This window comes from Ascaphus truei, chromosome 4 (genome assembly GCF_040206685.1).
Source record: "Ascaphus truei isolate aAscTru1 chromosome 4, aAscTru1.hap1, whole genome shotgun sequence".
In the NCBI taxonomy this organism is placed as follows: Eukaryota; Metazoa; Chordata; class Amphibia; order Anura; family Ascaphidae; genus Ascaphus; species Ascaphus truei.
This window is the reverse complement of record NC_134486.1, coordinates 30,724,301-30,751,459: the sequence shown is the minus strand read 5'-3', so window position 1 is coordinate 30,751,459 and position 27,159 is coordinate 30,724,301. Positions and strand designations below refer to the sequence as shown.

General features: G+C 38.4%; 1 protein-coding gene across 5 annotated transcripts in view; it reads right to left on the bottom strand.

Annotated features, from left to right (window-relative positions):
• Positions 1 to 1,328: 1,328 nt before the first annotated feature.
• Positions 1,329 to 27,159, bottom strand: part of ENAH (ENAH actin regulator) — a 110,943-nt gene continuing 85,112 nt past the window's right edge. For 2 of the 5 annotated variants that reach the window (XM_075595500.1, XM_075595501.1), the window contains 10 exons: positions 17,610 to 17,941; positions 14,412 to 15,221; positions 12,917 to 13,257; positions 11,353 to 11,498; positions 11,128 to 11,185; positions 8,369 to 8,417; positions 7,434 to 7,500; positions 6,787 to 6,865; positions 5,717 to 5,774; positions 1,329 to 4,083 (listed from right to left, as the gene is read on the bottom strand). In XM_075595500.1, coding sequence (XP_075451615.1) covers positions 4,046 to 4,083; positions 5,717 to 5,774; positions 6,787 to 6,865; positions 7,434 to 7,500; positions 8,369 to 8,417; positions 11,128 to 11,185; positions 11,353 to 11,498; positions 12,917 to 13,257; positions 14,412 to 15,221; positions 17,610 to 17,941 — 1,978 coding nt within the window. In that variant the 3' untranslated portion in view covers positions 1,329 to 4,045. Of the gene's footprint in view, positions 4,084 to 5,716; positions 5,775 to 6,786; positions 6,866 to 7,433; positions 7,501 to 8,368; positions 8,418 to 11,127; positions 11,186 to 11,352; positions 11,499 to 12,916; positions 13,258 to 14,411; positions 15,222 to 17,609; positions 17,942 to 23,731; positions 23,883 to 27,159 lie in introns of those variants that run through there. The other 3 variants (XM_075595502.1, XM_075595503.1, XM_075595504.1) reach the window with 3 other exon arrangements.

The window sequence follows — 27,159 nt, the reverse complement described above, 5'->3', positions numbered from 1 at the left end:
CGCTGCGCGCCCAACGTCAATGCCAATACATGACATCACACGCCACCGAAGACAACGCAGGAGTATGCCGATTTTACCAGGACCAAATGGATGGGGGAAGCCCTAGAGAGCCCTGGATTGGATGTATTGGGCAGATGGACGGCGCTGCATTATGAACACGATTACTGATGAATATCGACGTGGGACATCTAACTTTGGGATTGTTTAACTGGGACTTTTTTGTTTCTTATGATTAAGCCATTTACTCTTGAGAAACGCCAAAACGTCGATCTATTGGCTCAATAAATTCACTTTATTCAAATCCGAAGTGCCCTGCTTCTCCTTCCCTTCCTCCATATTGACTGGGATTTTTGCACAGGGTTTTCCTGGAACAGGAGCACCGGTAGTTGTATCCCCCCGCCCCCTTTTTTTTCTTTCTGTGTGGTGAGCAACATCCCCTTATCCTATTATATTATTCAGTAGCCATCACATTCTTGTACAGGAGTAAAAAGAATACAAAGTTTACAGCGTTCATGCCTCAAGAACCACCGCCAGAACAGGCTTTCAAGATTTCTTTAACAATTAACTTACCTTTATCGCTAAGGAAACTTGGGCCAGGTATGTATTGCTGAAAATAAGGTCTGCTGGTGCTTCTAAAGGACTGAACTTTAAGAGCTCTCTAGGACTTGATCTCTATACTGTTGTTAATCTATACCTATTCATTAAAAATCTTCTGCAGATTTATATTATGTTCATATAAGTTAGTTTATGTATATAGTTTATACTTTTTTTATTCTTGCATTACAAAATATCTGTATATATTTTACTAGACTAAATATATACATGTTTTAAAGTATATGCAAGAATAGTTGCACGTTTTCATCACGTTGGGGCACATGAAAATGTTTAATAAAATTAAATTTCTGCGTATGCATATTTATGGGGTCTGCATGACATGCTATTGGTATTTATAGAAATCCATTAAAAAATAATTTAATTGAGATTACATGAAGAGAGGCGTTTTTTTTACAGTTTACCTTAAAATGGTATTTGTAATTTCTGAGCCACACCAAATCCATTCTTAAACTACTACGGAAGATACACACCCACAACATGTACAGTACTTATATACATACTTCATTTATAAGTATTACATATTATCCTTGATTACATTGTTCTGGTTATTCAATTCTGGTAAAATGTATTTTCAAAATTAGAAAAATAATGATCGCATTATGTAAACCTTCAAGAAATGGGATTATGTTTTTCTGGAATTACTATTAATCACATTCAATAAACCCCATCTGGAACCTCATAGGGCAGTCCAAAATTGTTACGTTTAACAGACAAATGGCGGCAACACATATTGCAATTTTATTTAATTTGCTCAAACAAAAACAAAGTTAGCATGTAGTAAATTTAAAACGAAACAATGGTAAAAAATAGCAGAGATGACTTAGAAAAACTAAAAAAGTGGGAAATCTAAAGCATGATTAACATTCATTAGTGTTTCATCTCCTGTTTCAAATGACACGCAAGAAAATGACAATGAAAGACAGTCAAATCATGATGAAAATTTGTAGAGATTTCAGCACCAGCACTAAGATTTTTACATTCAGTTTCATTGCAATTTTATTTCTTAGCCACTTGTGTATGATATAAATTTATCACAGCTCAGATCACAGTGTTGAGAAAGCAAAAGCTTCCTTGTAGCGGGAAGTATCCCTTAAACTGTTCACCGGTTAAGACATCCTAACAAACAAAACACAAAACCACCAAAACATGGTTTTTCACGACTTCTCTAGTTCGACATTAAGGAAAATAATCTTCACTTCCGTAATTTGAATGATTGAAATCTCTAATAGTCTAACTCTTGGCAAGTATTTTGTTAGTGTTCGTGCATCCAATTTTTCAGAGAAAACTAACAAAAAGGGGGGGGGGGGATGTGAAACAAAACAAAAGAAAACCAACAATTTGGGGTAATGTAGGACAGATGTAAAAAACAAGATGAAGACATTTGTTTTTTTTTTCAAGAACGGAAATCATGTTAATTTTCGACCAAGGCACAAAACGTTTAGTGCATAAACCAGTTTCATTCAAGATTCAGGAGATCAAAACGCTCATCTTACTTTGGACTTCTTATAGCCATATGCCGTGTCATTTAGGCTTAATCTTGAACACAAACAAAAATTAAACAGGATTTCTTATACAAGGCTGAACTTTCTTATCGCTGAAATGTTTGCAGAAACAGAAATGAACATGTACTAAAGATGCAAAGCTTCCTTTTCATCTCAAGTGAGCCAGTACTCTACAAGCTTGCTGCATGTCAACAATGCCTTTACTTCGTACCATGCAGAACAGTTTTTGGAAAAGGCTGCTTGCACATTGGGATGTTTCAGGTTTATATAGAGAGTCCAGGTCTTTGTTTTCTTTTAGAATCAGGACAGTGTTATAAATGGTTGATGTCCTTGTTCAAAGACTTCTTTATAAGCATTTGCTTTGGTGACCAGCACTTGCCAAGGTATGCCATTTAAAGTTTCTACTGTGAGCAGAGCTGTAGGGAATTTACTTATCAAATGCTTGGTACATTCTCCCTATTTGGTCTTCCACAGGCTCAATGTCAATATGGCACTAATTCCGAGTCACAAAACGCAGTTTCACAAAAGAGTATTTGATTGAATTACCATTTTCGGAACCATTATGCATTTCTCTCCTGAATGACACGTTTACAACAAAATGTAACTGAACAGTACCATCAAGTTTTGTAAATAACTTTTGAACTCCAAAAAATAACTCTCTACCTCCAATTTGTAACTGCAGGGACATCTTTGTAAATGAATAACATTAATGCATTTAACCGAGGTGTCTTCAGCATAACATATTGCAAACCCTTCCCACCCAAAAAATAGTTAATCAACTTTCCTTGAACTTGAGGATATATGCTGGCAAATATCAACATCATTAAAAATACCAAAGAATGAATATGGGTGATGTGTCTAGTTTATCATGAGGATGAAGTCAAACATTGCCTGCTCCCCACCAAATTTATACACATGCGTCTAATCCATAGAAAAAAGTGCAAGATTTAAGAAAAATATAGGTTTTTAAAATTAAAGATGATGACTGTTATGAATGCCTATTCCCAAAGTATTTTATTTCTGGTCCAAAAAAAAAAGTGATTTAATACTGATGTGACGTGCACTGCTTTTGTAATTATAACAGTTGATTGGACCATTGTGTTAGTTTACAAAAATGTCCACATGCAAAAACAACCCCCCCCCCCACTATATCCTGAGTATACAACATACCCATGATGTACGTACGAGTGATTAAGGATTTCTATTATGTAGATGTTCTTGATTTGGTAAAGCATTGTAACAATTTAGGAAGGCATTTCTTTTGAGAGATCATTTTGTAGATTTACGCAAATATGAATAGGAGGCACCCCATCAAATTATCCACAAATTAATTTAAAAAAACAAAATGTGCAACACCCTTTTCTAGGTCATCTCACAAATATTGCCCCATGATCACATACTTCCTAGAAATAAATGATTGTGATCCTAACTTATATAGCGATACAGTCTAAAATGTATGTGATACCTTAAGTTATTCATGGAAATATCAAAGATGATAGGAAGACAAACCTGAGTTACACTTGCAGTACACAACTGTATAACTTGCTAGTTCAGTCATTAAACCGCTTGCAAAAGCATTCCCACACTCTTCTGTCTCCTTTTAAAATTAAGAATTTTGAAATATGTGCAATTTTATCTTGACATGAAAAAATCAAATGCACTGCAAGCTCCTTTGACAGGAAAAAGTAATTTCTGCATAATTATTACAGTAACTTTAAGATTGTTTTTCCATCGTTCTCAAAGCTCACAAAATAAGCAGAAAATCAGGAGAGACTTCGCATACATCCAAAGAGTAATCTCTGAAAGGTCTTAATACGCGGTTCCCAAGTTGCAGGACATCAGACTTGATAGTTTCTTTATACAGCTTAGAAAATTTAGTCATTTCTGATTCAGGGCAATTGATCGGGTCTCGTCAGTCTTTGTCTTCTCTATGCAGTATTGGATTTGCCTAGTTCTTGCCTAATGGCTGTTAAAGAGGAAAAGGAAATAGTTAACCGACAACAGTACAATATTTGTTCAGACTATAAACACTGAGGATTTTTTAATTAAAAGATCACAAGCATTCGAATATTGAAGTAAACTCTGAAAAATGTTCATCGATTTTCATTTTAGATTATATAAAAAGGTTTAGTAGCATTTGTCCAGTATTTTTTAAAAAATTTTGAAAGCATTGGTATCTGTAGTGAATAAGGCCCAAAATAACCAAGTCATAAGCCATGTAATGCCCAGTTTACTACAATAACCTGCAAGGTGCCTTACAGTTTAACACCGCTTAGTGCAGGGATAGCCAACTCCAATCCTCAAGAGCTACCAACAGGCCAGGCTTTCAGGATATCCCTACTTCAACACAGGTGGTTCAATCGGTGGACTTTTTGATGACTGAGCTACCTGTGCCTAAGCTGGGATATCCTGAAAACATGACCTGTTGGTAGCTATTGAGTACTGAAGTTGGCTACCCTTGGCTTAGTGAATATGGCCGTAGTCTTATTATTAGATGTGCTTTGAAGTGAGACCAAACTAAAAACAGGAGACACATAGGCTTAAGTTGCATCTCATTTGCCCATTTCCAAAACGGGGCTATACCTTATGTAATTAATGGAAAAAATAAATAAATACAATACAAAAATCAGGTGCTCAAGAGAGAAAAAAAAAATAGAAAAATCAGTACAACACTGGTAAATATTTGGCGTGCTCGTCTTTTCTTACTTTCCTGTATAAAAGGCAAACAATTTACAGATGCGTTTCTGCTTATGAATACTTTCCAGCATAGGTCATGCCGGTATGCAGCCCCAGCTAGCCGAACAATATGGTAGTTTAAAGCTCTCACGCGACACTGACCAATAAATAGCATGCAGAGACAGCTTTCTAATGGCCTGTGTGACCTTTAAACATGCACGAGACACAGACATAACCTTCTCCAGTAAGCATCTCGGAAGCAGGGGGTCCCCAGAGCAAAAATCAACACTGTTCAGCTTTTGAGACCCCCGCTTCCCATTTATTATTTTTACAATAAGTACATTTTGTCCCTGTGATAACAGGAGATAGATATAGATATCTATCTATCTCCAAGGCACACTTACTGGTACAATAATTAAATTCAACGTAGTGGGATCCACAGACATTCATTTATAAGGGAAATTTAGCCAAGTAATCCTCCACACCATTATTCACACTGAGGGAGTTTGCGATTAGGTATTTGCTCCCAACAGTAGGTCTAAAAAGAATGGTGGCAAAGCCCAGTCTCATACAACATACAGAAAAGGTGCTGGGAAAGGCTGTGGAGGAAAATCATTGATGTTCTATTTACCCTTGTTATCAGTCTGCATGCATTTGCTCTCTACATTACATACATTACATTGCACTCAGACTTTTTTTTTCTTTTTGCTACATGTTGCATTATCTGCAGCCGGTAACACTTCTGGAGAAAATATAGGGGCAATAAAGAAAAAACCATCACTTGTACAAGGGAAAGCTTCATTTTTTATTACTAAAGGAGACGTTTCTACATGTGACACGATATACAACTCTAAAATTGATCTGTAGACCGCTATATTTTTTTTTAATAAAGAAAAGACTAGGAAAATACAAATCATACTAACCATCGATAAGTTCCTCTTTAAGTTTTGTTAATTCTTTCCTCATTTCCTCTAAAATGTCCTAATACACAAAAAAAGCCAGTTACTTCAAGCAAATAAAGGGACCCTGCATTAAAAAATATCATTCTTGATTTACAGTTTTCAATCAATCACTGATTATGAACAATGTAATTCCCAAATCACAATCTCGACAGATCAATTTGTGCTCTAAAATATGTAGTATGTATTATGATATATATGTATTTTCAGGTGCAGACCTGCCCCCTAAAAACAGGCACATAATTGGGATTGGTGCTTCGATTCTCATGTTCTTTCAGATTTTAAACTCTTTGGGGTAGGGACTCCTTTTCTTAATATTTACTTCTGTCTGTAGCACTTATTCCCATTATGTGTCCTGTTTGTCACATGTGTTACTGCTGTAAAGTACCATGTACATGGATGGCACTATACAAATAAAGATATACATAGAAAAGCAATAGTGTGAAAATGACATATTAAAGGAAATTTAATACACCAATATAACTAATGGAGTAAAGCATTATGGAATTAAAGCCTTACGTCAATTATTTCAGGCCTGTACGGTGTCGGGAGATGAACGTAAATGCAATTATTATAGCTGCCCTATCGGGTTTAATAGTGCTTTTTTTTTTTACTTTACACACCCATGCTTAGAGCTACAAGTATACTGTCCTACTAAGCAATGTTTTATATTGCAACACTACTTGTTCTTGTGGATCTTGGACAAGTAATGCTGAGGTAAGCACAATGTATTTGTTTTTTTTAATAGAAGAAACCATTCTAAAAAGACCCATTCATTCCGATTCATTGAACGTTGAACCCAACCCCCAGCTGAGATGTATTTATTGTAATGTACAGACCTACAAGGACCAGAAAAACACGAGAATTATCTGATAAACAGTAAATGTAACTCTAAATGCTTATTGTTTTATTAACCCTATGCCTACCCTTATGGCAGTCAATGGGTAGACTATACACAGAGAAGCATTAAGGTTTTGCATTTGAGAGTTTGTATTCCATGCTTCACGTACTGTATCTACTTATTCAAACAGTACCTGCTTCAATCTGTCGTAGTCTAATCCTTCTGACTGCACTCCGTTGGCACTGGGTTGCACCGATGGTGTAGACTTTGGTCTATAGTGGAGGGAAAGTTTACTATATTTGTAGACAAAATTAACTATTCATAAAACTAAGGAAAATGCTAAAAACAAGTTACACCCTTTTCTAAATATAGGCTTAATATATAGTGGAGTCTTATAAAATGAAATAGAAATAAAAACATAGCAATAGAAGATGTCTAAATCCAGGAGAAAATTGTTAGACGCAGATAAAATAGTGACAAAACTAGCACATCAGTACAGTACAGACATTAGATTAGTGATGAACCAATTCCCTTTACCCTACCAGTGTGTTTAAAAAAATAAATGTAAATGTATATAGTGGCGTATTGCTGACTCCAGGATTGCACTCTTAAAGGGTTTAGGGAATACATATAAATTGTGTAACCACACACCCCACCCCCAAAAATATAAAATACTTGGGAGCCAGCAAGAATTGGGAGAAGGAGGCGCAATGGTTAGAATTACATAGGTAATTTTTTCAGAAACAAATGGCACAGAAGGAAGGTTATGTAATAATAATGTTCTTTCATGTGGCATGAAAGCATAAGCTTTAAATTACTATACTCTGAAATTAAGTTTACCTGGAGATAACAGGTGATTTGCTACCATTTATTGTGTTTGTCCTTTCCCAAGGCTTTCTTGTTGGTTCTGCAGAGATGAAAAAGTGAGTAAGTTGAAGTACTAGGTTATCATTTTCTTTTAACAAGCCAGACATGTAGTTTTAACAAAATTGTTAATGCAACAAGAGTTGTATGTTTTACAGGTTAATATCTTTCACATGATTTTAAGGTCAGTACAGAAGTCTCGTACAAAAAGTGATGGATTTGAGCTCACTAATGTCAAAAACACCCTTAATGGGACCAAGAAAGAGGTCTGTAGTAATTGTACACAATATGAATAGGAAGGTTGAGAGTACTCGCGTGGACTTGTATAAAAGTGTATTTAATAAACTGGTCGGCGTGGTCTTGAGAAAGGTCCAGGTTGGGACCAAAACGACGACCAGTTTATTAAATACACAAGTCCACCACAGTTCTCTCAACCTTTATTACAGAATTGTAGGCAACTCCTTGTGAAAATAAAAAAGCAACAAGTCAATAAACAAAACCACAAATAAATCAACTATTGTAATTGAAAAAAATCCCAATACACGTGTTCAATCTTGTAAAAAAAAAAAAAAATTACATGGCTTTGTTTGTCTCAAAAGTTCAACAAGATGCTACCAGTAACTTGCCTGTTTTCCATAAAAAATTTTTTTTTAAAAAAACGACACAAAGCAGAATTGTACATTCAATTTGAGAAACGTACACATTTCTGACTTTTAGAAATGTTACCTAGAGCTCATATGTCCACCAATTATGTTTAGTTAGAAAAGAACGTGTTGCAATTGACAAAATTCCAGTTCTCCATACTATATTAATATTCAAATCACATGATTTGTAACTCCTGTACATGTTGTGCAGCAAGAGTTCACCTGTGCGTTAATAATTGCGGATATAGAATTCCAGGTGGTACTCACCAGGTGTGCTAGCTGAGGGAGCTTTGGAAGTTACGGGCTCAGATTCCTCCTGTATAAAAAAAAAAAATTCCCAATTTATAACCGAAATTTGCATGAATAGAATTTAAATTAGTTTGATATTCAGGAATATATGTTATATATACAGTATTAAAAGTAGTTAATTCTTTCAAAGTTTTAACTTCAATTAAAAAAACAATATGGTGCATGGCTTTAACTAATCACATTTTGTATTTTTGTCCCTACTTCCCACCAATGTAAAAAATAGGGGGTGGCGGGGGAAGAATTCTGTAGGTAGAACTGGTCCTCTAACGCCTTCAGTGCCAAAAGGTAACTACGTACTCAAGTTTTCAAACTTTTGGTATACATTTGTTTAAGTAGGATTCCTGTGAGCAGCTTTAATATGTACTTATGAAAACTATTGCAGGGTTTTCAGCTTTTTATTGGTATCTGTCTCGGGTGAATTGCATATCATGTCCCCAGGGTATGCCAAATATGGGAGAAAAAGGTTTTTTTGTTTTTTTACTTATTTTCTTAATATTGTCCCAGCTATCACTAACAAATTCTTTAATTTCTTAATAATCAATACTATTATTTTTATGTGTCCCCTGATTACACCAAAATTAGATATGTATAGGTTTACAAACTGTTTGGCCAACACAGACACCACATTAGCTAGATGTTTCACGCTTGACATTTTCATGTGTAAAAAGTCCTGCTAATATGGTGTCCGTATTGGCCAAAAAGTATGTAAACCTATACATATCTAGTACCACAAAAGTATATATTTTCTGAATGTACATGCCGTAAAGATTTCCCTACAAAAAACTGTCACGAATCTGTTAAATTTATGATAAAAATATCAATACCACTAATTTCAAACTTTGAATCAAAATGTCTCAAACCAACTCAGTGTAATCTTGAACATAAATATAAAATGCTTTGTCTTGAGTACATTGATCCCAAATATATGCAGCTTTCCATACTAATTCGGGGAATCATTTTGCCAGAATTGACATACTACACAAGCATTCACACCAGACTTCATGGTGAATGCAAAAGAGGCTGGCCATCATTGGTAAATAAAAACTACCATAAAAATATGCCTGTCATGATAATTTCATGAGATATTATGTATTTTAATCCATTTGTTGCTTCAGGAGGTAATGAAGGTACAATTTGGGTTTAAAAATACAATATATTGGGTTTATGACAGGTCCAGACTTGTCATTGGTCTGTTCTGGGCTTCAAACAGAACTTAATTAGGGGGGCCAATCCTGGTTAGCCCACTAAAAGTGACACGTGTTTAGGTTGTAAACGCTAAGCAGAGTTGACTAGTCACGAACTGTGAGTTTGCTTTGAGGACAACTACTGGTACATTCCACAGAGAGGTGACACACAGGTTATGCCCTCATTGAGGGACTTCAGTAAAAATGAGAATATCATGTGGCGTCATCTACTGTATCTACTAAGAGTTATATGTGGTTGAACATGGCACCAAATGTAATATAATGATTAGAGACGTCAGGTCTAGCAGGTACTAAGGGACAGATATCCATTTGTAGCTCAAATTTAGGGGTATGACGGTCATACTTCAACTCGTTGTGTCAGTCATTACTGGCTGAATCTATTGATGTAGCCCACGCATGTGTAAGTTTGCGAGCAGTGTATTAACCCTTGTCCCATATGCAGGTCACGTGCTCACAGGTGTGCTGTACCCGACAACGCGCATAAAATGTATGTATTTTCTGAAAATACATAATCACAAGGAACTTTGACATGGGTAAGGTTTTCACAAAAAAAATTCTGGCCAAGAACTTTGTTGAACAAAGTGGTGTCCAAATTTCTCATAAATTTAGAGTAACTTTGGATTTATATCAAAATCCTCCCATATGTTAAATGCAAATTATAAAAAGGAATACTATATTTTATCGCCCTGGGTCCACCAAGTATTTTCTGAGGGTACACAGCACAAACTATCTAGACATGGGTAGTGTGTTTTCCCCACAAATATTTCTAGCCAGGAATCTTTGTTGAAAACAGTGGTCTTAAGTTATCAAATTGTACACCGCCAGGTAGGGCCATCCTTGCCTTGTAGAGTGCAAGCGGAATCTCTTCTGTTGCATAGGGAAGCTGCCTGCATGCTGTTGCCTCTCTGCTCCCATTGTCCTAATGACAATTTCTTGACTGGAGCACAGCTAAGCAGAGAAGCAACAGCATGCAGGCAGCATTCATATGTTGCAGAAGAGACCCAGCCTGCAGAGAAGGACAGCACTCTCTGCTGGTATACAAGCTAGGGAGCGAGCAGGGAATCCTTTACTTTTTATAATGGTTATTTTTATGTGGAGGGTGTCTCCTCCTCTCCCCTCGTCCCCAAGCACGTCCCCCGTCCTTGATGGGTAGATAATCTGATCCAGCCAGCAGAGGTTGATTTAAAATATCTGCAGGGAAGGAGGAATGCAGGACGTACAATGCACATCACAAAGGCCTCCAAGGTACAGGCTCTCGTGACGTACCATCACATGCCCAAAGGGCACTGAAGGGGTTAAGTTAGCTATGAGAAGCTAAACAGTGAAAAAATATATTTGCATATTTGCATGTCCAAAACATCTGAAGCTTAGGCATGTATGAGAGAGACTGGGGAAGGCTTGGGGCATCTGCTTATAGTGAAGTCTCATTTATCCAAGTTACAGCATTTTATGAGCTGGATATTCGGCACGAATAAAATTCTAACTTGCACTTCCAGCTCTATTTACACTTACGATTTTATCTTCTTTTGGATCAGATTCTATGGCTGGTACCTTTTCTGTAATTCGTCTCCTTTGGGGGGGAGAAAAAGTAGGGAGAGTCGTTAGATTGAGCTAGTTTCTTCAGTATATATGATTTTATTTCAGCCTTCAATAAATAGCTATAGTCTTTATTGTTTCAGTGAGTAAGTGCATGGTGTTTATGGAAACCCTGCTGTATTCCACACATGCTGTACGTACCTCCTTGCAAGCAGGGCACTCATTTCTTCCATCAACCCCCCACCTCCCATAGGAAGAGGTCCATTTCCACGGCTAGCTTCCGTTTTAGCAGTGGCCGAGCTTGCTCCCATGGCACTTGCACCCCCCTGATTAGATGAATCTTCATTCTATAAAAAAAACAAAACAAAACAATGCAATAAGTGAAAATAAACATTGTTCCCATAATACATTCTATACACTTCTTTATTTGAGACACTGTAGCATAAATTAGCAAAACAAACTTACATGGTCAGACTGAGCACCATCTACAGTATAACAGGGGTGTGCGAGATATTTTTTAACAGTCTGGGGGAGGGTGGGAGGAGAGCGGTTACAGAGGCCACGCTCTCTTCCCAAAGGCATTAAAATTAAATGCCAGGGGACGGCACGAGGCCCCTGCAACCTCACTTAACTTGTATCAGTCGGCTTCGGCAACGCTTCAAACCAGGTAAGGGGAGTGCGAGCAGTGGGGGAGAGCAGGCAGGGGGCGGAAGGCAAAAAGTTTGTGTACCCCATATCTATAAGATTCACACAAACACAATCAGTAGTAATGTTAAGGTGTCTTGGGTAAGCGAAGGGTCATTGGGGATGGCAGTGGGTTACACAAGTTATTATTGTAGTACTGGTCTGAAGTAAAACCCTATTTAGGCACTCCAAATTAACCTGTTGTAATAAAAAGCACACTGCACACTTTTTAGCAGCACAGAGGGCTGCAAACTTAAGGCCACTTTTCAGCATTTAAAAAAAAAGGTGCACTTCTTCCTCAATATCACCTATTAAAAACTGAATTTCATGTGTTCTCTTCAAAAGCATATAACTTTTTTTTTTCTAGCTTCTTTTTATTTAAAAAAAAAAAAGCCCAAAGGCTGCAGTAGTGTGTTCACATAGAAACACATCTTGATTACTCACATTCTCCACTAAGAAGCATAGAGTTTTTTTAACATGCATATATCAAAAGCTCTTAACAGAAAAAAGGTCTCATCCTAATATTATCAGATAAGGATTTTTGAGGTCTACTACGGTCACTACGAGTGGGACTCAGTGGCCATATTAATTTGTGTTTACCCCCTCCCCCCCCTCCAAAACAAGAGATGAGAAAACAGAGCATATTGTACCGTATAGGGAAGAAAACCAAAATGCAGGGGGAACAGCCCATTTAACAGCATCCAGGCTGCCACATTTCTCTTGTCGTGATTATTAAGTTAGGGCTCTAATCTAAGCAAAGGCACAGGGGAAAATAAAAAGCCAGGTTTCGTCAATCAGAGATCAAAACCATATTTTGTGTAAGACTACTAAAATCAACATTTGACATTTGAACAGAAAAAGGTTGATAAAGAAATAGTAGAGAAACACACACACACACACACACACACACACACACACACACACACACACACACACACACACACACACACACACACACACACACACACACACACACACACACACACACACACTTTAACCCCCCAAATCAAAAAAGCTCAATGTAGCATCCTCAAATACAAACAACCCAAACAAAAGAATGGAAGAAAAAGGCGTTCGTTACCCGAGATATTTTTCTAAGTTTGGCTCCAGCAAGTGCAGCAGCTAATCCTGATAAAGGATTGCTATCTTCTGACACCGAACCAAGGGAAGCAGCAGAAAATGGAAGAGGCGGCGCTGGAGGTGGAGCTGGAGGAGCATGGCTATGCAGTAGAGGTGGAGGTCCGGGTGGTGGTGGTGGTCCAGGTGGAGGTGGTGGTGGTGCAGGACCACAAGGCGGAAGTGGTGGTGGTCCTGGAGGAGGTGGAGGTCCTGGAGGAGGTGGGGGTCCATTTACTGGAGACAAGCTTGCACCTGGGGGCAGAGGGGGTGGGGGAGGAGGTGGTGGAGGTCCTGGTATAAAACCTATCAGGAGAGAATTTAGATCAAAGCATTGAAAAAACAATCCATTCATTAATTGAGATCCCAGCTGACCTTTAATATGACCCAGTGAGCATATTACCGATTTACAGCGAGCTGAAAGACACTTCGCTTTGAGATTTTATAATGCATCATGATACCAAAATACGGTACTAATCACAAGGAGAAAGGCAAACTCTTTCAATAAGACTGTTATAAAACAAAAATGTTAAATGAAAATACAAGACCTCTGCAAAATTTGGTCTATGTGGGAGTAAAAAAAACAAAAACAGTTTAAGATTCCAGATTTCAAGGCACTAGAAAATACTCTCAATTTGCACAAATTTAGAAATAAAGAAAAGTCCAGCCTGAAAGGGAAGAATAAAAATTCATAAAGAGCAGGCAAGCTCATATTTAAAGACAGAGCATTTGAACTAAACGTGTCAAGAAAATTTTCGATAAGACCACATTTAGGGCAATTACGAATTGATCATTTATGCACACATCCCCACCAGTAACAACGTGAAATATTCATGCATAAGTTTTCCCCCATGGAGTAAATATTCTAAGTAAATAGGGAGGGGTATATGCTTAAAATATCCTTGTGGTTTATCCTAATGGTTTGAAGACGGAGTACATTTTATATAACCGTTCTTAAAATAGACGGAAAGTCCAATTTAGTGGTCTGTATTTTACTATCCATTAAACTGCACTAATTCCATGGTATTTACAATGCGCAGGTAATTTAAGGATAACAAGTCAATACATTGCTTAGAGCGCCACCTTTACAAGCAAGCAGTGAGAGAAGGCACTCTGTGTATAGGAGCCAACAGTATCTCCTTTGGTATGCGACAAAGGGAGACAATGTAGGGCAATGCGGTGTTTATTACATTTCAAAGAGTTTAGATGAGAATGTAGCTTTATTTGTATTACCAATGTAGATTTTGTTATTGTGCTCAAAACCAGACCAGTATCAGCAGAGTATAAAATAACATCACACGTCATTCCAATGACGACATAAGACATTGAGAAGGCTAAATGTTCACTTTTCTCAAATGTCAAGAACCTGCTAACATTTTTTTTAAGAGCATCCTCTACCAATATAAGTTAGGAGTGCATTTCAAGGTTAGTTAATTAGTTGCAGTGACAGAAAGCCTTACCCGGATGGGCTGTAGGTTCAATCAGCTGAGAGGCTGCTGTCAAGTCTGGCTGAGAAGCACAGGAGTCTCCCAGCACAGAGTTTAAAGAATTCTCAACAGAAGCAGGGGAAGCTGCAGAGGGAGAAGGGAGAACACTAGGCTGGGATGAAGGTGTGGAGACAACAGGGGTGGTTGGAGGAGTGCCAGTTTGGGATGAGGACAATGAGAATGGTGGAAATAATGGCAGTGGAGGTGGAGGTGGTGGTGCAGGATGTGGTACTGAAGTAGAAGAAACTTGATAGGCAGAGCTTTCTGTGTGCCCATTTGGTGCATTGGGTATGAGGGCCATTTGAGACAACTGGCTAGATGCAGAAACTAGATGGACTGGCCTTGGACCAGTAGCTTTGCCTGGAGGACTGCTAATCATCACTGGAGGAGATGGAGGAAGCGGAGCAAAATTAGAAGCGGACCAGGAAATAGGTTTCACAGGTGGAGGAGGAGGAAGAGGAGGAGCAGGATTCACTGGAGAAGGAGGTCGGGAGATTTTATTTATTGGCCGAGGAACAGTTGCATAATGGGGAAGAACAGGATGGAAGGCAGAGCCTAGGGATGTAGCAAAACGAGATGCAGAGTGTCGTAGTGGAGGTGTTGGTGGCGTAGAGTTAATGGATGTAGAGGTAACTATTACATAGTCAGCAATGGAATCTGTACATATAGAGGAGACTGGAGCTGAAATGACTTTAGCATAAGATATGGGAGATGTTGAATGAGGTTGGCAGCTGGTGAAATCTAGATGTTGCGTGTTATACAGCGAGTTGTCGAAAGATGAATCTGGAGAGAAGGTGGATAGCAGCAACAGATAGGACAAACAAGAAGAAAAAGAGAAAAGGGAGCTAATGAAGCAACCAAACCAGCATTCAAACAAAATGTATAAATTAAAACAATTGTTAGTACCAGAAGATTAGGTAAAGGGGAAATTTCTGCAAGGAATTAATTTTGATACATGCACCATTTTAAATTTATACAAATTCAAATTGCAACTACCCCCCTAATTGTACCATTAAGAAAAAGGGAGTTTAGTCAAAAACTACTTGAGACGTTTTGTGGATTTTCTGCATTATACCGCAGGCCTATTGCGCTAGTTCATATTTCAAGATATTGCATTACAAGCAAACTACGGACAATTACAACAGTATAAAATATAGTGACCATAATCATATTCAAGCAATGGTTTCTTTGTGGCAAACCCCAACTTGCACTTTGAATATAACAAGCATGAAAAAGCCCCTTAAATTAAAAAACTAAAGATAAGAAATGTGTTGAACAGAGTTTGTAATGGGAAGTTTGTAAATTCTTTAGTGAAGAGAAATTGTTCTTATTGTATAAACTGGTTGGAATGACTCAATTATACAGATATCCAACATAAGCCTACTTAATAAACCAGAATAAAGCACTGAAAAAAATTGAGCAGTTTTTTTTTTTGTTTTTTTTAACAGGTGAAATTAGTAAGAGATAAAGCAATCATTTCCTAACATGAAAAAGTGAAACAGTATTCAACATTTTGTACCGGTGGCTCAATGGGGCCTCTTCATTAAACTCTAATAAATGCAGGCAAAACAGCAGCCAATTTCACACGGATTGACATCTCGTCATATTCATTAAGCCCTTATTCATGTCAAAACCATGCGAAAATTGATACTTTTGAATACATTTCTTTCCTGCGATGCAGTATGAAAGTTTTGTATGTGGAAGTTTTGTATGTGGATGATGTATACTTGCAAAATTACATATTCACGGGCTTACTATTCATTAACTTGTGAATTTGCAGATTGCCTGTGAAGTCAGCTAGAAATCTCACCTCCAGTTGTGTGAAAAATAGGGATTTTGTGCTCTTCTAGCATATATCCTACTGGCTAGTATTGCTGCAAAATGGGCATATACAGTACTGCATTCGTATGACAGCTGAAACTGTGCAAGTTGTATGTATAGATAATTTTTTATGAAAAATGGCAACAGATTTTTTTTTTTTTGCAACAAATTGCATTCCTTTTTGGTTGATTTTGCATTTATACTATTGGAGATTAACCAATAGGCCCCAAATTAGTCTTGGCTACCATGTCTAGACACCAGTAACAATTTACAGAAGGATGAAAATCCAATACTCAACTTCTTTGGGAGATATCACCATCAATAAATCTTTCCTAAAATGTTAAACTTTGTATGTTACGTGGATTTCTGCTAGTTTTCTAACCATATTTGTAAAAGGCCAGGCCTGAGCAGAATACTCCTGTGGTGCCATGTAGCGTCAGAGAGACATTCCAGCCTAAAGTTCTGAGTTCCTACTTGCTTTTTCACTGTGGTTCAAAAGGACTCAACTGAATATATACAGCCTCCACATAAAGTCCCTTGCCAAAACAATCGTATATTTTCCAACACTATGTTTTCTCCATAATGGAAACGGAAGCAGTTTTTCATTTTAGTACATTTCCAAGCCCTTTAATACCAACATAACACAAAGATAACCACGTCTCTTCCATCTACTCATGGAGAATACTAAACAATCTGTACTTTGTAAGGGTTTTAAGCCATAAATCTGATTCATTTATTTATGAAATAAAGCTTTTTTTCTTCGCACGTTTACACGTTAAAAAAAAGCCAAAATAATGTACTTTAAACACCGAATGTAAAATGTGAAAAATGAAAGTATTATTCTTCAATTTATAAACAAATATGCTACAACACATGCTCTCCGAGTGACAAAAATATGAGGACCACGGCGAGGAAAAATATTAATGGAAAACATATTTGGTACAATTGGTATAGCCGGGTATCAATCTTTCATACCAGTAGGACAAAATATTAGCATGTTAGGACAGAGCATCTTTCTGTGCACACAACAATTTTAGATGTTTGTTTAGATTTCTATCTTACGGATTTCATGTCAGAAGGAAATAGTTTTTTGTAACCAAAAAATAAAAGTATTACACCAAAAGAAACAAAAACTCGCTCACCACACCTAGAAATAGAGGTGTTTTGCTTAAAGCACTTGTGGTGTTCTTTTGTTTCATTTTAAAAGGAGGGCTTTTATGTTATGTTAACATTGTATAATTAACCCCATTTGAGGTCAGCAACAGGGTTAAACGTGAATTAAATAATTTCACTCTTGGCGAACAAAGAAGTCAAAAGATGGCTTCCTTAATGGTGCAGAAACATTCTTACCAGCACTGGACACTCTCCGTTCTCTTTCCCATTCCAATTGTTCCTTTTCTAGTTGTTCCTGGAGCTCTCTATCTTGCCTCTCTTGTTCAAGTCTCTCTTGTTCTTGCAGCTCACGCTCCAATTGTTCTTGCTGTTCCCTTTCCTGACGCTCTCTTTCCCTTTCGAGTTGCTCTTGTTCCAAACGCTCTCTCTCAAGTCTCTCTCTCTCCAATCTTTCCATTTCCAGCCTTTCCCTTTCCAGCCGCTCTCGTTCCATTCGTTCACGTTCCATCTGCTCACGTTCCAACCTCTCGCGCTCCAGTTCTTTCTGGCGCTGCTGCTCCAGCAGCTGTCTAAAACAGGGTAAAGAGAAGTGTTACATGAAATAAAGGGAACCATAGTTACCTGGTAAATGCTTTGCTCAACTAACATTAATATTTTAACAGAAAACTAATCGTTCTTTGTCACTGTGAATGATATGCCTTGCTTGAATTGCAGATATAGAACTACAGTGGTTCAGAACTGCAAATATACAACAGACTGGTCCCTTTTACACAAGACTCCACACTGTATTCTTTTAAAGCATTTTGTGCTCCAGGAGCACAAGTGGAAAAAAAGTCCAGAATTTCTGCCCACAAATGTGACAAAGATTTTCAGTAAAGGAGAAATGTCCCATCCCCCGGCATAAAATACCCAACCACAATTATAAAAAGAGGGAATTCAATCTCCTCCTTGCTACCAGCGTTTAGAAAGCCGTGCGCTGGACCAGCAAAAATGTTAGAAGATAAACAAAGCTGAAAGAATGTTGGCTAATAACTTGAGCCAGTCTAAAGCGAGGAATTACAGTATCTGTGCCACAAACACTTTAGATACTACATATCTTGAATCTCCAATTAAATATCTAAAGTAATTAAAGCTCTCAAAAATGATAAAACCTTATCAAAATGTAAAAATGTATCTGGATTATAAAAACATGTTTCCCCTATTCTAATCCGTCATCTAACGGAAGTAAATAATTAATTGTTGGAAGGCTCCCCATCGTCCCAAGAAACGGTACAAACATCTATAGCAGTAATCCCAAAAGGTGTCCTTAAATTGCGCAAGCTACAGGCCAATATCGCTTCTGAATACAGATATTACGTGATACGCAAAAATCCTCGCCAACACTCAATCCACTTCTACCAAAACTGATCAATCCAAACCAGGTAGGGTTCACAATGAATAAGCAAGCCCTTGGTAACACCAGAAGAATGATTAATCTTGTACACGTGGCTAAGCTGTAAAATTGATGGCCTCTCTTAGCCCTTGATGTAGAAAATGATATTTTGACACTTTATCTGGCAGTTATTCTCCCCCCCCCCACTACTAGCAATGTTCTTCAGTGACAAAATCAACAGTATTAAAAGTTCTATATGCATTCCCACCTGCTACAGTTAGAGCTAATGCTTCACATTCGGCCCCTATACAAATGCATAATGGTACCAGACAGGGCTGCCCACTCTCCCCAATGCTATTTGCAATATCTAATTAACCCTGAAATTAACTGTAAATTTAAACTTTTCGCTCATAACGTGCCATTGTCGGACTAAAATATTAACATCCCTTCCAAATGTATTACTTTTTAGAGGAATATGGTTCCCTATCAATTTACATATTTATAGCACTGAACATGAATCTCCCTGAGCAGACTGTTAAACTTATACAATGAAACTTTGACTTTAAAAGGAACCCAAAACAAATGTAATGTTGTAATACAAATTACAAAGGACTACTCTATTCAAAACAAACTTTAAATCCTTTCTTTAGTCAAACACCCTACCCATAATTTTATAAAACAGTTGTTCATATGCTTCTAGTACAAGCCCCAGAGATAGATTTTAAGTTTCTACAAAATAAATTGATTCAGCTTGTATAGCAGAATAAATCGGTCTAGGACGATTAATCGCGTTCCACTGCCGGACATTTCCACTGCCCCGGATAAGCCAGGTCTTCAGCCCCGGCAACTTTATGTCCCAACCGCCCGCTCCATCAACTGCATGTTTAAATATCCCGCGCCGGACCCCTACACTGCCTAGGCAGAAATGTCCCATGGGACATTTAAAGATGGTGTGTCGGAGTGACCTGTCAAGGCAGTGTAGTGGTCCAGCGTGGGCTAAATGCCGGCTGCATTTTGGTCGCAACCAAACGTCCCATCCCATTCCGTAATAAATGCCCTAGAGTACATATATCCATTGTCTACGCCTCAAGAGGAGTTGCTCTACCCAACTTGAAAAACATTTTATATCAGCTCAATTAGGACAGCTCTTAAGTTGGCATGGCAACCCAGCAGACAAGATGGGTAAAACTAGAAGACCTAATATGCTTCCAAGAGGATTTACAAAACATTTTCTGGCTAAACAAAAATGATAGGCTTCCTAGTGTACAATGTAATCCTAATTAATGGGACTCACTAAAAATAAAATATGAATCTTCTCCCTCCTCTGGTATCCGTTCTTAAATTCTGTGGTCTCAAGGTTTTTACACCAGGTTACCACAATATTTGGTCTCAAAGGGTTATTGCTAGAGTTAAATACATTGTGGAGACAGGCTCCGTTAAATCTTTTTTGGACCTTCAGAAAAGTACAAAAAAAAAAAAAAAACTCTTTGGAACTCAATAGTCTCAATTAAAAATGATTGATATTTCTCGACTACAGGAGATTAATGCCTTACTTAAACAAGAATCTCTGGGACATAACACCTGAGTTACCCCAAAGGCGTCTTCCCAATATGCCTTTACTGCCGGCCCTGTCCACCAGGCCAGCATGGCAGGGGTTACCAGCAGGAGGACGAGCCACTTCAAAGACCACCTAGAGTCCATCATCTAACTGTCCATGAAAAGTCTATATATTAAATTGAATGTATAAACTTTGTTCATTTAATGCCCCCATTATTGCAACTCTGTTTTTTTTCCTGTCTCATGTGTAACAAAATAACTATTTAATTGTAGTTGTTCTCAACCTGACTAAAGTATTGTGATGCCCCCTTATGTGGAGGCCTGTACTTAAAACATAAATGGAGATGTAAAATAAACCATATGCTAAATTGTACATGCTGCTCGACTGCTACATATTGGAACAAATCCACACCCTCATCCTTCAAATATGTTTACAATAAAATATGGGATATAACTTTGAGAAATGAATAGCCTACTTACGTGACAACACCAATACATGTATAACCTGGAGCACTTTTTTACCCATTTCAACTCGACAACTAGGTCCATTACAGCAACTCTTCGTTTTAAGCAAGGAAAACAAGACTTCATTCTTAGAGACCCCTGTATTCCCTTTGCTACGATGAAGGAAGAATATCAATGATGCTGATGCTCCCCTGTCCTCCCCTTTCCATACACTTATTTCTGTTGTAATTGCGCTACCCCTTTCACTCCCTGAATATTTATAATCCTGAGTTCATAGTTTCTTTATTATACCCTCTGCCGCTTTCCTAAAAATGTAAAATAAACTGTGTTTATATATAAATAAATTAATTTAAAAGGTTTAGGAAACAAGACAACCAAAAAGCAGTGAGAGAAGCCAATAGGCTCTATGTACTCAGTGGTCTTAGAAACCTTCTGTAGAGCTGCTTCTATGTTAAATTAATAGTAAGATTAGAATTAATTAAATAAAAAATGCATGTTACATGCAACAGAATCCGATTACAGACGGCCTATGACGGAAACTACATTATTGCTTTAAAAACTTCTTGGTTTTTATTGCGACCTACTTTATTCCCAGAACATGCAATTCTAAAATGTCATAGAACTACATCCTACAAAAATGCTTTGGATACAAAATCAAGAAATGCTATGAAATCTGTGACCCGTGGCTGAGGGGGCTTAATGTCCGTAGAGATTTAATTTCTCTATAAAGTATACAAGTATGAAACACTTTTCCCAACTTATACGGTGATTTGTCAGATTCGATTAAAATCGAATTATATTCGCATATTCTTGTACTATTGTAAATGTAAATCTGGATGTATTTTTGCTGAATATTTTAGGTGTTATAATTTCACTTAATTCAATGTTCTCTACACCACCCCTTCCCAGTCTTCATTCTGTACCGTTCCCCTCATGGATTTGTTTTCTGTATTAAATATCAAGCTGAAAATAAAAATGATTTGGAAAACCTGACTGAGCATAAAATCGTACAACATGCAAGTTGCACTACTGCAGGGGTGACCAATTCCAGTGCTCAAGGGCCACCAACAGGTCAGATTGAGGATATACCGGCTTCAGTACAGGTAGCTCAATCAAAGACTGAGCTACCTGTACTGAAACATGGATATCCTTAAAACCTTACCTGTTGGTGGCCCTTGTGAACTTGAGTTGGCCACCCCTGCCCTAGAACAAGGTTTCTTAAACTAATCCTCGTCCCCTCCACCCCACCCACCCACGACCTCCCTATTGAAATGATCCAATTGCTTGGGTACCCCATCTTTTTTTATCTATTGTCACTAGGGTTGCCAGGTGTCCAGTATTGAACTGGACTGTCCTGTATTTGGACACACTGTCCAGTAACAAATGAGAGGTAATACTGGACATGTACTGTATGTGCCAGGTATTACCTCTCTGTACATAATGACCTGACCGGCTTGGGGAAAGGAGGGGGGGAGGTGGAATCTCCCCAAGCATCGAGAGAGTAGGGCTGTTGCTAGGGGGCTGGGCAGCGCCCTCCATCCTAATTGGCTGCATTACCCAGCAGCAACCAATCAGCAGGTGTCAGGAGCCTGGGGGCAGGGCCAAGGAGAGGAGGAGACCAATCCGCATGGAGCAGGGAGGAGTGTGTGTCCAGTATTTTTGGAGAAGCCATCTGGCAACCCTAATTGTCACATTTGTTTAAGTTCCAACAAAACTTGGTAGGAACAGAAAATGTCGAACAATAATGTAAAATTATATCATAATTAACAGTAAATGTAATTATAAATTTGTAAATGTAATTGTAAAAGGTTTGTTATTTTAAAATGTAATGCAAAATCTTTCAGCAGCAATAAAACACTGCAGCATTTGGGTTGATACAGAGCACAATTATTTTTTTTTCTCCACAGGGCACCCATAGGGTTAGTATGAGGCACCCCCGAGTGACATGGCACCCAGGTGGAGAAACACTGCCCTAGAATCTCAGTCCAGGTTTGTATATTCCATCCTTTACACAATGTGCTCCATAAAATAAAGATGTAATGAAGCTTTAACAAGAACAATTTTGACCAAACATACTGTAAACCTTGTTATTTCAAAGCAAACAATGATCAATTTTGGCTCGGTGACCGATATCAGGAGCTACCCAGCACCTAACCATTCCCCTTATATGTCATTATAATAAAGCAACCAGGGGAACAAAATGAACCCTTTCTGCAAATTGTAACTACTCCACATGTAGTTGCTCTATCCTCGTCCACAAATGTCATTGGTGACTTTCATAATGCAGTGCACCACAGCAGCTTTACGCTCAGATTTTTAAATATCAGAATACATTATCTAACTTGAGCAGAAGAGTCTAACTTGAGCAGAAGAGTTATGGCTTTCCCTACAAAGAATATTTGAAAAACTAAGGAAGGACAGAAACCCACAGCTTAAACACGGAACTATTTTCGATAGTCTGTTCAAAGAACTAGTTTACATTGTGATTATTTTAAATCAAGTTATTATTTGCCCCCCCCCCCCCCCCCCAAAAGACTTCTGTCTCAATAAGCAAAGTGGAAAATAGCAAATGCAATTTCCGGAAACCAGAGTTATGCAATTCCATTCACGATACTCTACTCAAAATAGATTTCACATAATTCACGTACTGTTAAATAGTCTGATCTCATGATATGTTTAAGTTAAAATCTATGGCCATTAGGTAACAATTCAATTACCAGAGCACCATTATCTGTGGTGAAAGCAAAGGACTCCTTCAGTACTAACTCTTTCCATGAGTCAACTATACATATCCTTTAAATGGTTCCAATTAAGGTGCTACACTATTTTACACCCACGTCAATGTCTTTATGAACATAGGCAGTCATACAATTAAGCAGAAAAACGTATTGTTGCCTGTACTTCTATGTAATAGCAACTGTAATTATACATTTTCCTAATAATATACGTCTGAAAATGTACTTACAAAAGGAGACGGTCCACCTTTGGTCCATTTCCCCTCTGAAGTACAATGTAAGAGCCAAAAGGCTTCATACTTCTGGAACACAGGGCGAATCTTCCCTTGTGGCTCCCATCTTCTTTTTATAAACACTTTCAGCATTCAACAGTGACATTCAAACTATAAATAGTCAATGTGTCCCATGCTGACCGTGTGTCAAGCTTCTGCTTCAGTGAGTCACACTGATGTCATCTTTGAAAAATAACACATTGTAATAGCCAGAACAGCGGCAGAGGTATACTGTATTACCATTCCCAACACAAAAATAGGAACAAGGGATCCCATTTAAGTTGAGAAGGTATCCATAACCGTTATTTACCACCGCAAGTAGAGTCTGAATGCCATTATTCCTATAACCTCACCATGCCCACAAACTACAGTATGTTGTTAAGCCCTTTAGTTTAGAATACTGAAAAAGGAGTATTAGGCATAAACTATAAGAACTTAAGTAGACTGCAATCACTGAAATCGTGCCACTTGGCAGGTGCTGAGTTACAGCAGCACGCAATACTAATTTAGGATCAGTTACGGTTGGGGAAACGAGACTAAGCAATAGGGGTTGCCATTTTTGTTTTGTTTTAACCAAGCTAAGAAAAAAATCATTTTGGCATCCTGCCTTAACCCTTTGAATGCCACAGCCACTCTGGCACCCACGACATGGGCGCTTCTCTGAAGCGATCACATGATCGTTCTGGCATTGGTAACGGAACGGAAGTACTCTTCCTGATAAATCCACGAGCCCAGTGCCATCTCCCAAACAAAAATGGGCCACAAGATTGACGTCGCTACCATGTCATGGGCCCCCTCTGGAGTGCCAGACCTCCTGATGTAGTAGCTAGGTCCAAAGGCACCGAAAGGGTTAAAGCAACAGTCTGACGATAACCTTTTGGCATATCTTTTCCCCATTAACCTTGAGAGACCTCATCTTGCCCTTTCCATCTCTGTTTTTATGGTTTGAATCTGATGCTTTGTTTAGGAGACAAGCATTCGAAATTTTACGTGTCCATGAGGTTAAAATGGAGCTCTCCCTAGAGACCAGTGCAGTCTAAAAGTTAATTAGACAGACAGGTGTTTACCTATACCCAGTCTAAAAATTATCATGGTAATATCAGAAGCTGGAGCTTAAGAAAATCATGTTTTGGAACGCACACACAAAAATATATAATAAAGAAAAAAAAACATTCAGGACACGCTCAGGGGACAAGATACTAAAATTATAGGAGTGTGTTTGATTGCCGTTTTACAGCGGGAAGATTACTGTTCTACAGTTGAGGAACGAGAGAAAAATAATCTGGAAGCACCTGGATGACCCCCTGGGATCTCACATGTTTATAAACAGAAACGTGGGACACCAAAGTCTCCACTTTCCCAAACACAATGCAGTAAACTGGCATACCCTGGATGTTTCTACAATTGGTTCAACAGCCCACTTACAGTCTGAATTACATCACTAACACAAAATATATTTCAACACAAGAGTAAAATTGATTATTTGTCATGCTACAAAAAAAGAGAAAGGGTAAAGACCACAGCGCAAGATACTCCTATGCTACAAAAAAGGCACGAGAAACATTGAAGGGAAACAAATTGCCTCAGAGGAACTATAAATAGCAATGACTAGGGTGAAGCTATTTATAGATCACATTCACAGGAGAACAAAAACTACGACTAGCTTGCAGGGAGGGGACCTTTAAAAATATTAGCTTTGAAGCTTTATAGCAAATGTGAGAATTGGCAGTTATTCTCTATATTTTTAAGGGTCTTTACCTATGTTTCCACTATCTGGATAATTATTGCAAACAATCATTTGGAATACAAACCATAAGCATCAATAATTCCGATCACTTGCCCTACCTTTCACCTTCTCCAAGGCCCCCGTTAAAATCCAACCTCCTCTCAGGTTTCCTTCTCTGTCTATTCCCCCTAAGCCTCAACGACCGTGGTTCTCAAATGGGGCGCCGCAGCCCCAAGGAAACGCTCCGTTGGCTGATAAGCAAGCACTTGCCGCTCTGTCTTAAGACTGATCGGCTGCAGTTTACCTCTACCCTCTCCACTCAGCCCTGCAAAAAGGAGCAGGGAAAGGTGCATTGTAGCCTTCCCGCCACCAGATCGTACTGGCCGCTGAGCAGCATTTTAAGTGTGTATGAACATGGGAGAGAAGGGGGTGAGGGGGCTTTGTATGAGGGGAAGTATGTGATTTGAGTAAGCGATGGGGAGGTGCTAGTGGTCTGTGTGTGATATGCGAGAAGGGAGGATGAAGTGTTTAAGAAAAGGAAAAAGAGGGCGACTATGAAGTGAGAGAAAGGGGTTGAATGTGGAGTGTACAATAAGGGTGTGAGTGTTGTGGGTTGTGGGTTTGTGTAAGTATGGAGGAAAAATGTGGTGCGTGTGAGCAAGAAGGCGTGACGGAGGTCTCAAGAGCAGGGGATCCAAAGATTTAAAAAAATCCTCCAGTGGTGCAGCTGCTCAAAAAAAGGCTGAGAACAACTAACTGCCCTATACCTTCCCTCCAAGGTCTTCCTCACACAATAATTCCCATTCACTTCCCTCTCCCTACTGTTGCTCCATCCTAGTCTCAATCAGAGTGCCTTTTCTCCAGTGATATGCAAGACGGTCCCTTGCTTCCAATAAGCATGTGATGAAGTGGCACCTAAATATAGTGAGCTGGTCTTATTCTGTGAATTAAAACTTTGGATCATACTCCTGTTTGCCTCTCTGCTTATGTTTATTCATGAGGGCTTTCTAGAAGAACTTGACCGTGTGTAGTGGGAATATCTGGTCTAGAGCTTGTGGAGTATTACAGCAACTGTCATTAATAATTTACTTCCTGTATGAGACTCTCCATTCTTCTAATTCAGTGGTAGGCAGCATGACATACTTCAAGAGCCCTCAAAAAGGGCCCCATATTGACCACATATATATGATGGACATGCAGAAGTGACGTTGCAGCCACGAGTAGGAGCTTCTTCCCACCCCCTCCAGTCAGCTTCTTAATGCCGGCACACGGATTAATACTGTCCTGCTCCTTTCCTTAGGCTGAGAACTAGCCATTAGCTCCGTCACTAGACAGCAAAGAGAAGCTAAAACCAACAATTTACTAACTCTGAAGTGGGAAGGAGAAGAGTGGGCTTCTGGGGAAGCCAGTGGTTAAGGGCCACAGGTGAAGCTGCGGCCGTCGGGATGCTTGTTCCCGTTAATGGTCTAATTTATTGTTTTCAAAAAAATTCTACATGACCAACTACAAATCTGGAGAGAAAGCTCTACTCAACAAATGATTGTTCATATTATAAAATAGTTAATTGAAGCTGCTTACAGTTTTTACATGAATATTCAGAACGTGAGCTGGAAGTCACATTTTAATTTACATAACAGGATTTAAAAAGTGCTGATATTTT